The sequence below is a fragment of the Toxotes jaculatrix genome, chromosome 11 (genome assembly GCF_017976425.1).
Source record: "Toxotes jaculatrix isolate fToxJac2 chromosome 11, fToxJac2.pri, whole genome shotgun sequence".
Classification (NCBI taxonomy): Eukaryota; Metazoa; Chordata; class Actinopteri; family Toxotidae; genus Toxotes; species Toxotes jaculatrix.
In genome coordinates this window covers 22,977,270-22,989,304 of record NC_054404.1, presented here as the reverse complement: position 1 = coordinate 22,989,304, position 12,035 = coordinate 22,977,270, and the positions used below count along the sequence as shown (strand labels likewise).

The window sequence follows — 12,035 nt, the reverse complement described above, 5'->3', positions numbered from 1 at the left end:
AGTTCATCAATCACCTTCATTTACAACTAATTTTCAATAGCAGAAATGATTTGAAACAAAATGCTGATACTGCGCATGATATAAATATTCTTCTGGTTATGTTTAGGCAACTTTAAGCACCTGGTTAAGGGTAAAAAGTCAGTGCTTACGTGAGACGCCATGTGTTTACTTTTCCAGTATTTTACCAGTTCTTCCCCAGAGTGTTTCAGTGGCTCAAACCTAAACCTCCCTACATCTTCTGTGAGGTACAAGAGCACAAGCTCTTCAACAAGCAATTACATTTCCTCAAAAACATTTTAGACCAAACCATTTACTGACATACAAACATAATTTGGGTGACATGCTCCCTCATCACCACGAACACACACACACACACACACACACACACACTGTGGTGTATTCTGACTCACACACGCACGCACCGTCCTGCTGTCCCAAATACTCACCACAGCACCACTAATAAGTGCCAGACAGGCCTTTCATAGCCACACACCTGTATTCTTGTGCATTTAATGGCCACCATTCAAATCACTTTCACTCAGAAAGACGTAAACACAACCTGAAATGTTCCTTCTGCTGCCTCTCATCTGACTTCACCACAGCCTCTGACCTTCTCCATCCTTCAACCCTAATTAGCACACACACACATACAAACACACACATGCCCATACACACCCTGTTCCACACTGTGGCAGATGTCTTGGTAACAAGTGTCATTTGCAGGGTATCAGAGGACTTAATGGAAACACTCACAGACTCACTGTGGAAAATACCAACATAATGTGCTGGTCATTGTGTCTATTACCCCCCTCCCACCCACCCACCTCACACACACACACACACACACACTCACACGTTTTTTACTGTATCCGCTGGCCTAATATTGTAGCCTAATAATAGGCCTCATGTCTTGACAGCAGCTAAATCTGGCGGTGCTGTCTTGTATTACTGACACACTGTGAGATGGAGAGCTGCCCTCGTGCCTAATATAACAACTTTCCATGTATTTATAGGCCTGCAGGGAGTCAGAATAGCATCTGTGTGTGCTGAAAATGAACCTGGCTGGCTGCTTGGGAATATGGAGCGTCTGCTGTCGTCCATGTATTGTGCTGCAGAGTTTAACATACCGAAAACATCCATCTATCTATGTATGTATCTGTTTATATTTAGACCTTGTTCCACAGACACTTACTATTCACAGCATTCCATTACATCACAACAGAGCTACTCTGGTGGGCAAACAACAGGTGCTCAGACTCATACTGCAGGTGCTGGGCAGGGTAAAGTGATTGCAGCGTTGTGACAGCAGGTCAAGTATCTTGGAAAAACTTGGATCATCTTTTTATTAAACTGCACATTGTCACACAAGACATTAGAAATGCCTGGGCTGCACTAACTGACAATGAACTGATCATTCAAATATAGATAGATTTACCCAGAATTCTTTGAGGCAGAGGTCTGGACTCACTCTTATGCTGCTTGCGCATTAATGTTTAGCTCATGACCATTAAGTGGTCATGAGGTAAACATGACCACTATCCAAGAAGAGCTGAATCAGCTTGGTTGCAGGTACCAGAAGACGTTTCGCCTCTTGTCCAAGAGGCTTCTTCAGTTCTGACGTCTTCAAGATCCACAACCAAGTCCAGTTTCCCTCGATCCAGCTCTTGTTTGATAACCATGACCTGGATGACAGAGTCTTCACAGACACGTCTGTTCCACTCGCTTCTATAACTCTGTACAATCTCTCACTCAGCATCTGTGTCATCTGGATTTATCACTTCCTCTAAAGATGACTTCCTGTCTGTGAGCTTCCTGACACCAGAGTTCCAGTTGTTCCCTCATGTTTGTCACACACTGAAACAAGTGCATACAAAGGTCAGGACTTCATTTATTTATCAAGTTTAATAGAAAAATATACATAACAATGCAGTGTTTTAACAGAACATAACATTTTCCATTACTTTTTAAGTTTTATTCACTCAGTTTAAAGTAATTTCACACAAAATGCAGTTTCAAACAAACACAAAACAACTTTAGGACATCTATCACAATCTTGATGTGAGTCAGTACTAACTTAATGTAACTGAATACTGAATGTAACTGAATACTCTGTCTGCTACACCGGATCAGCAGATCTTCCTAAGTCTACCTGACGCAGGATGGTAGTTAAGGCAATACAAACACTGCTTCAGCTGCTTGTTAGGTCGGCTTTAAGGTGCAGCCCCTTCAGTCCATAATACTCCTCTGAGCTCAGTGATCCCTGTGACTACACTGTGAGTGACTGTCACTGTCACTTCAGCGTCATCTCAAATTGGTTGGGACTTGATCTTTGGAAGATCGAACACCCCCCACTCCTCAGTGAGCTACAGCGAGACACTGCGAGGGGACGTCACGTACTGCGACTGAACTGTTACCTCCCACAGGTTTCTAATGAGACTGCTGAGAGTGGGGACAACATGAGACAAGACGAAGGAAGTAACTCACTTCTAATAAAGACATCTGCACTGTAATCACCATTCACTGTCACAGTGACAGAATGAACATCAGTAATGACTGTAAGGTCTATGTTTAGAGCATGATATAGCCTGATAACACTTCAGTAGTAATACTATTGTGGTGGTGACATCAACAGCTAAATCCCGATACCTAACTATAAATGAAAATCTACGAAGGGACACAGAAGTGTAATTCCACCTCTAAATGTCAACCGGGGGGTGTCCCAGATGAGGTCAGGATCACGGGACAAAGATCCCATCACAGCTGGGGAGCCACAGGACTCCACGACAACAGGGAGGGTGTGTAGTGGGAGTGTGGCCAAACTGTGACCTGCTAGTGTCAGCCAGTTAGTTCTAACTAAGTCACTGCTGTGAGGCCACAGGTCACATCTGAACATCGACATACATGTGTAGCTGTTTCATTGCTGCTGACCTAGTCATGGCGTGGTCAGTCTGTCCAACACTGTAAACACTTTCTACACATATACACCTGGGGAAACTAAGCAGATGGAAGGAAATTACAGATGTTAATACACAAGCTTCTTCTGGGAAATAATAGATTTGAGGAGGAAGAAAGGCGGTCACATGACACCCCCCCCCCGCTCAGGCACTGGGTTTTGTGATCCACACATCAAGTTATACAAACGTAGTAGTGGGTCTTTGGAGGCTGTCTCGAAGATGTTGCCATCAACATCAGCCAGCAGTGAGACACTGTTTTGGAGCAGGTTGGAGTTTACAGGCTGTCAGGACACAGGGCAGCCCGCCTCCTGGTGCTTGGCTAACAGTGAGATCCTGGAGAAGGTCTTAAAGCAGCTTGAACACTGGTACTTTTTCACTTCAGAGTGTGTTTGGAGGTGAGCTCGCAGGTTGGACCGGTCGGCGAACGCTCGGCTGCAGTGGAGGCACGAGAACGGTTTCTCTCCTGCAGAAGGAACACGGAGACTCGTGTCAGTCATCATAACCCCGTTCCAAGTAAAGATTAATACCCGATTCAGACCCCCACAGTGACGGGGTATAAGACCAGAGAAGCCGGATTTCTCTTTTATGGTTGTTTTTCGTCTTTCTTTAGCTACATTTTGTGTCTCTTTATGATTGTTTTCTGTCTCTTTTGGGTCATTGACATATTTGTTGACAAACAGAAGAGTCCTTACCATGACGGCTGAACAGACCTTCATGTGTAAAATGTTTTTTTTTTTTTTTTTACATACTAATGAACTGAACACATCCTTAAAAATGTGTGAATGTGTGTGTGTGTCACTGACCTGTGTGTGTGCGTATATGTCCCTGAAGCAGCCAGGGTCTGGAGAAGGCCTTGCCGCAGAGTTTACACACACAGGGCAGTGTGTGTGTCCTGATGTGCATCTTGAGCGCTCCCAGGCTGACGTACTCCTTCTCACAGTACTTACAGCTGAAGTACTTCTTACTGCTCCACTCACACTGGAGCTGCTTGTGTTTGGCCAGGCCCGAGAAGCTCAAGTACTCTTTATGACAGTCCAAACACTCAAAGCCCTCCTGGCTGCTGCCGCCTGGAGGGACAGCCGGAAAGAGCGCCAGGAGAGGGAGAGACGGAGGGAGGAGGCTCTCTCTCCTCCTGTGGTCTCCTGTGACACACCGGATACAGGATTCTTCTGGTTTATAGGCGTCTGAGGGGCTTCTACCGTAAGCCTCCGAAGAGGGGCCTAAAACGGAGAGAGGGGAGGTGTTTGGAGAGGAGGAAAGATGCTGTCGGGCTGTTCTGAGAGAAAGAGCACAAGAGGACGAAGAGGAGCAGGAGGAGGAGGAGAAGGAGGAGGAGAGAGACTGGGTTCTGTGCTGTAGCTGTGGACTCAGGGATGGACGCTGATGGTGAGGGTGGACGTCACTGTGCAGCACTGAGTCTTTGCAGGAGATGCAGGGGGCCTCTGTGGAAAACACACACATACATTTGTACTCAATGACATAATGAAGATATGTGTAGAACAACTACACTTAAACCTGCAACTACAGAGGTTTTGAGCATCTGTTTTTTTTTTTATTTCAATTTTTAAAATTGTATTTATTTAGCCAGGTGAAAAGTCTCACTGAGATTCAAGTCTCTTTTTATTGTGTGCAGATTTAAGTTTGGCCCCCTGTGGTAACCCTCTACCCCCTTGCCACATTTGCTGAAAGTGCACATATTGTGCATATATTTATATTTGTTGCCTTGCACATACGTGTTGCACTGTTTTGATAATATGTCTCCAGAGTGCAGAGTAACACTGATACTCACTGCTTCGCTCTTTCATCACTGATGCCAGGGACAAATGGGGATCACACCCAAACTCACACGGCGATAGAGAAAAACACGACAGCTGTACACATGCATTCCATAATCAGGATCTCTCACTTCCAGCTCTACACCCGAGCACTAATCTAAAGTGGCAGTGTATGTAGAAAATGAATTTAGGACCCTGAAAACCTGTTTTGTCAATCAGTTTCTTAATACAGATTCACCAATATAGAGACTGAGACTTAACAATTATAATTAATAAGTGGTGCATGTACCAACATGTACACAAAGAATCAAACAATCCATTTTTAAAAATGAGTTTCTGCTAATTACTCATGCATGTTAAAGATGAGAGTGTTTGAATGGGAATGCTGCAGAAAGAACCAGTGAGGTGATGTGCACACACACACACACAGCCCTCAGATCTCTCCCAGAGTTCACCACTGGCTGTGTTTACTCATGAATACTTAATGTTAAAGAGAAAACTTCAGATCTGAAACCAAGTTTTAATGTTAATTCTAATCCCCCCACTCACAAGATCCAGAACTCAAAGAGCTTTTTCATACAGACAGGAGTTTAAGAACACACACACACACATCTGAACGGTTGAAGTTTGAACAGCTTACATCACTGTGTAGTTTCCTTTAAACTGAAGATGATTTCAGTCTCATTACCAGCTCTTCTCTCTTGGTCCTATTCTGATGCTAACGGAAGTTCATCAAGACAGTGGGATGGGGGGTGGGGGGGCCTCGAGCTTGCTTTAAAGGTTGTATTGGAACAAATACAAAGGTTGAAGGAGGGATTGGCTGGTAGGAGCCTGGAAGGCCGCTACATAGGCTCTTGAGGGTGCTTAATGGGGCCCTTCTGGTCTCTTGAGGAGCTGGGGGACAATACTATAACTCTTTTGGGACGGATTTTGCACCTGCTAAACATAAAAGCACATTTTTGTTTGTGGCCAGACAAATCTATCATTCCCCTTTACGCTGCGTTACTTTCTTTAAGAGCTAAAGACAAAAATAGACACGTTGAACGCTGAAACGTTGTGCATCTTCTATATATATATATATAAAAGAAGTATCTATCATAAACATATATATATATATATATATATATATATATATATATATATATATATATATATATATATATATATATATATACATATACATATAGATAGAGAGAGAGAGAGGCCTATTCTAAAGTTTTTAAAGTGCTCAAAAAGTGGATGTTTCCCATCTCTATGAATAATGCTCTGTAATGACTGAGCCAACGAACATCATGGACTAGAAGGATAACAGGGCTGCACTATATACGATTTATATTAGGATATTATAATATTATTTTTATTAACATTAGGACTTTAGAAATGGGGGAAAACATGCTTAACTTGAGACATGTTTAGTAAAAGTCCACCATTCACAGTTTTTAGCAGTAAAATGTGCTTAAATATGAAAATAAGTCGCTCTGAGGCTTGAAGTATTCACTTTCTGATGGATTCATTAGTAAACAGTATTTTTATGCAGCAGGGATAATGTATTGTGTGATACATATATAAAACAGCAGTGTTTGATTATCTCTCAGCTTATTTCACTCTGAATCTGATATAAACCCTGCAGCTACAAAGCAGTGAAAGTATTTTAAGGATATTTGAATATTTCTATTCTACTAACAGTGTAAAAACCGAAAACAGTGCAGAGAAGAGCCTCAGCCTCAGACTCACAGTGAAGTAAGCTGTGGTCAGGACAGAGTCTTACCCTCAGTCTGTGGCTTCACTCCTCCATAGCTCGGTTTCTTGCTGCTCTGTGTCTTCACTAAGAAAGACCGCGGCATGTTGTCGCCCTGCTCGCGCTGACTCCGTGTGAGGTGACCGTGGTCTTACAGCCACCGGTTAACAGAAGCTGCGGTCTCTGGTGGTGTGTCCACCCGCGGCCTCGCGAACTCTGCCGCCGGCTGCAGACGGTCAGGTGTGAGCCAAGGGTCGCGCGGGGGAATTTCCACACACACACACACACGCCAGTGTCGAACCAATTACAATGACAGGACAAGTGCAGGGGGCGGGCTCTGCGTGTCAATCAGCACAGCCCAACAGAACAGGTGTATGAATGATGACTGTATGGAATATTATATCATCCCACACGTGTACTTTTGTGTCTGTAACCGAAGTTTCACAAACTTGTGTACTTAAGTTTGTGTGTGTGAGCTGTTTGTTTTCTGTGCCTTCAAACAGAGGCTTTGCATGCTGACTTTCACAAGCTGTACATCTATAATTGACATGAGTGGTTTTCCACTGTTGAGCGTCTTGGCGTCTGAGTACCCGCAAAAGCGCTACACAATTTTAACAACAATGTGTAATAATAACAATAACAATAATAATAATTTTAGATGCAATACTCATACTCATAATAGATCTGTGCCTGTGTACCTGTTTCGAAAACATCATCTACCACAATTTACCACATAATCCAATGCTGCACAGGTAAAGTCATATTTAATTATTAATGTTGAGTATGACCTTAAAATGTGGCAAAAAACGTCATAGTATAGTATGGCGTCAAAATGGGCCAAAAAAAGTCATACTTGAGTATGACCTCAAAATGTGACAAAAAACGTCATAGTATAGTAAGGCATCAAAGTCGGCCAAAAAAAGTCATACTTTAGTATGGCCTCAAAAAGACATAAAAAACGTCATAGTATAGTATGGCGCCAAATGGGCCAAAAAAAGTCATACTTTAATATGGCCTCCAAAAGTGTCAAAAAAATTCATGGTATAGTATGGGGTCAAAATGGGCCAAAGAAGTCATACTTTAGTATGGCCTCAAAAAGTCATAAAAAACGTCATAGTATAGTATGGCGTCAAAATGGGCCAAAAAAAGTCGTACTTTAGTATGGCCTCCAAAAGTGCCAAAAAAGGTCATAGCATAGTATGGCGTCAAAATGGGCCAAAAAAAGTCATACTTTAGTATGGCCTCAAAAAGTCATAAAAAACGTCATACTTTAGTATGGACTCCAAAAGTGCCAAAAAACGTCATAGTATAGTATGGCGTCAAAATGGGCCAAAAAACGTCATACTTTAGTATGGCCTCCAAAAGTGCCAAAAAACGTCATAGTATACTATGGCGTCAAAATGGGCCAAAAAAAGCCATACTTTAGTATGGCCTCAAAAAGTGCCAAAAACCGCCATAGTATAGTATGGCGTCAAAATGGGCCAAAAAAAGTCATACTTTAGTATGGCCTCCAAAAGTGCCAAATAACGTCATAGTATAGTATGGCGTCAAATTCGGCCAAAAAAAGTCATACTTTAGTATGGCCTCCAAAAGTGCCAAAAAACGTCATAGTATAGTATGGCGTCAAAATGGGCCAAAAAAATGTCATACTTTAGTATGGCCTCCAAAAGTGCCAAAAAACGTCATAGTATAGTATGGCGTCAAAATGGGCCAAAAAAATGTCATACTTTAGTATGGCCTCCAAAAGTGCCAAAAAACGTCATAGTATAGTATGGCGTCAAAATGGGCCAAAAAAAGTCATACTTTAGTATGGACTCCAAAAGTGCCAAAAAACGTCATAGTATAGTATGGTGTCAAAATGGGCCAAAAAAAGTCATATTTAGTATGGCCTCCAAAAGTGCCAAAAAACGTCATAGTATAGTATGGCGTCAAAATGGGCCAAAAAAAGTCATACTTTAGTATGGCCTCCAAAAGTCATAAAAAACGTCATAGTATAGTATGGCGTCAAAATGGGCCAAAAAAAGCCATAGTATAGTATGGCGTCAAAATGGGCCAAAAAAAGTCATACTTTAGTATGGCCTCCAAAATTCATAAAAAACGTCATAGTATAGTATGGCGTCAAAATGGACCAAAAAAAGTCATACTTTAGTATGGCCTCCAAAAGTCATACAAAACATCATAGTATAGTATGGCGTCAAAATGGGCCAAAAAAAGTCATGCTTTAGTATGACCTCAAAAAGTGCCAAAAAACGTCATAGTATAGTATGGCGTCAAAATGGGCCAAAAAAAGTCATACTTTAGTATGGCCTCCAAAGGTCATAAAAAACGTCATAGTATAGTATGGCGTCAAAATGGGCCAAAAAAGTCATACTTTAGTATGACCTCAAAAAGTGCCAAAAAAACGTCATAGTATAGTATGGCGTCAAAATGGGCCAAAAAAAGTCATACTTTAGTATGGCCTCAAAAAGTGCCAAAAAACGTCATAGTATAGTATGGCGTCAAAATGGGCCAAAAAAAGTCATACTTTAGTATGGCCTCCAAAAGTGCCAAAAAACGTCATAGTATAGTATGGCGTCAAAATGGACCAAAAAAAGTCATACTTTAGTATGGCCTCCAAAGGTCATAAAAAACGTCATAGTATAGTATGGCGTCAAAATGGGCCAAAAAAAGTCATACTTTAGTATGACCTCAAAAAGTGCCAAAAAACGTCATAGTATAGTATGGCGTCAAAATGGGCAAAAAAAAAGTCATACTTTAGTATGGCCTCAAAAAGTGCCAAAAAACGTCATAGTATAGTATGGCGTCAAAATGGGCCAAAAAAAGTCATACTTTAGTATGGCCTCCAAAAGTGCCAAAAAACGTCATAGTATAGTATGGCGTCAAAATGGGCCAAAAAAAGTCATACTTTAGTATGGCCTCCAAAGGTCATAAAAAACGTCATAGTATAGTATGGCGTCAAAATGAGCCAAAAAAAGTCATACTTTAGTATGGCCTCAAAAAGTGCCAAAAAACGTCATAGTATAGTATGGCGTCAAAATGGGCCAAAAAAAGTCATACTTTAGTATGACCTCAAAAAGTGCCAAAAAACGTCATAGTATAGTATGGCGTCAAAATGGGCCAAAAAAAGTCATACTTTAGTATGTCCGCAAAAAGTGCCAAAAAACGTCATAGTATAGTATGGCGTCAAAATGGGCCAAAAAAAGTCATACTTTAGTATGGCCTGCAAAAGTGCCAAAAAACGTCATAGTATAGTATGGCGTCAAAATGGGCAAAAAAAAGTCATACTTTAGTATGGCCTCCAAAAGTGCCAAAAAACGTCATAGTATAGTATGGCGTGAAAATGGGCCAAAAAAAGTCATACTTTAGTATGGACTCCAAAAGTGCCAAAAAACGTCATAGTATAGTATGGCGTCAAAATGGGCCAAAAAAAGTCATACTTTAGTATGGCCTCCAAAAGTCATAAAAAACGTCATAGTATAGTATGGCGTCAAAATGGGCCAAAAAAAGTCATACTTTAGTATGGCCTCCAAAAGTCATAAAAAACGTCATAGTATAGTATGGCGTCAAAATGGGCCAAAAAAAGTCATACTTTAGTATGGCCTCCAAAAGTGCCAAAAAACATCATAGTATAGTATGGCATCAAAATGGGCCAAAAAAAGTCATACTTTAGTATGGCCTCAAAAAGTGCCAAAAAACGTCATAGTATAGTATGGCGTCAAAATGGGCCAAAAAAAGTCATACTTTAGTATGGCCTCCAAAGGTCATAAAAGACGTCATAGTATAGTATGGCGTCAAAATGGGCCAAAAAAAGTCATACTTTATTATGGCCTCCAAAAGTGCCAAAAAAGTCATAGTATAGTACAGCGTCAAAATGGGCCAAAAAAAGTCATACTTTAGTATGGCCTCCAAAAGTGCTAAAAAACGTCATAGTATAGTATGGCGTCAAAATGGGCCAAAAAAAGTCATACTTTAGTATGGCCTCCAAAAGTCATAAAAAACGTCATAGTATAGTATGGCGTCAAAATGGGCCAAAAAAAGTCATGCTTTAGTATGACCTCAAAAAGTGCCAAAAAATGTCATAGTATAGTATGGCGTCAAAATGGGCCAAAAAAAGTCATACTTTAGTATGGCCTCCAAAGGTCATAAAAAACGTCATAGTATAGTATGGCGTCAAAATGGGCCAAAAAAAGTCATACTTTAGTATGGCCTCAAAAAGTGCCAAAAAACGTCATAGTATAGTATGGCGTCAAAATTGGCCAAAAAAAGTCATACTTTAGTATGGCCTCCAAAGGTCATAAAAAACGTCATAGTATAGTATGGCGTCAAAATGGGCCAAAAAAAGTCATACTTTAGTATGGCCTCCAAAAGTGCCAAAAAATGTCATAGTATAGTATGGCGTTAAAATGGGCCAAAAAAAGTCATACTTTAGTATGGCCTCCAAAAGTGCCAAAAAACGTCATAGTATAGTATGGCGTCAAAATGGGCCAAAAAAAGTCATACTTTAGTATGGCCTCCAAAAGTGCCAAAAAACGTCATAGTATAGTATGGCGTCAAAATGGACCAAAAAAAGTCATACTTTAGTATGGCCTCCAAAAGTCATACAAAGCATCATAGTATAGTATGGCGTCAAAATGGGCCAAAAAAAGTCATACTTTAGTATGACCTCAAAAAGTGCCAAAAAAACGTCATAGTATAGTATGGCGTCAAAATGGGCCAAAAAAAGTCATGCTTTAGTATGGCCTCAAAAAGTGCCAAAAAACGTCATAGTATAGCATGGCGTCAAAATGGGCCAAAAAAAGTCATACTTTAGTATGGCCTCGAAAAGTGCCAAAAAACGTCATAGTATAGTATGGCGTCAAAATGGGCCAAAAAAAGTCATACTTTAGTATGGCCTCCAAAGGTCATAAAAGACGTCATAGTATAGTATGGCGTCAAAATGGGCCAAAAAAAGTCATACTTTATTATGGCCTCCAAAAGTGCCAAAAAAGTCATAGTATAGTACAGCGTCAAAATGGGCCAAAAAAAGTCATACTTTAGTATGGCCTCCAAAAGTGCTAAAAAACGTCATAGTATAGTATGGCGTCAAAATGGGCCAAAAAAAGTCATACTTTAGTATGGCCTCCAAAAGTCATAAAAAACGTCATAGTATAGTATGGCGTCAAAATGGGCCAAAAAAAGTCATGCTTTAGTATGACCTCAAAAAGTGCCAAAAAATGTCATAGTATAGTATGGCGTCAAAATGGGCCAAAAAAAGTCATACTTTAGTATGGCCTCCAAAGGTCATAAAAAACGTCATAGTATAGTATGGCGTCAAAATGGGCCAAAAAAAGTCATACTTTAGTATGGCCTCAAAAAGTGCCAAAAAACGTCATAGTATAGTATGGCGTCAAAATTGGCCAAAAAAAGTCATACTTTAGTATGGCCTCCAAAGGTCATAAAAAACGTCATAGTATAGTATGGCGTCAAAATGGGCCAAAAAAAGTCATACTTTAGTATGGCCTCCAAAAGTGCCAAAAAATGTCATAGTATAGTATGGCGTTAAAATGGGCCAAAAAAAGTCATACTTTA

General features: G+C 40.6%; 1 protein-coding gene across 1 annotated transcript in view; it reads right to left on the bottom strand.

The window, feature by feature from the left end:
* Window positions 1-2,958: 2,958 nt before the first annotated feature.
* LOC121189492 (steroid 17-alpha-hydroxylase/17,20 lyase) overlaps window positions 2,959-12,035 on the bottom strand; it is an 88,295-nt gene continuing 79,218 nt past the window's right edge. The window contains exons 10-12 of the mRNA XM_041049654.1: window positions 6,498-6,595; window positions 3,758-4,396; window positions 2,959-3,417 (exon numbers count right to left, since the gene is read on the bottom strand). Of these exons, the coding sequence (XP_040905588.1) occupies window positions 3,239-3,417; window positions 3,758-4,396; window positions 6,498-6,595 (916 nt within the window). The 3' untranslated portion in view covers window positions 2,959-3,238. The remainder of the gene's footprint in view (window positions 3,418-3,757; window positions 4,397-6,497; window positions 6,596-12,035) is intronic.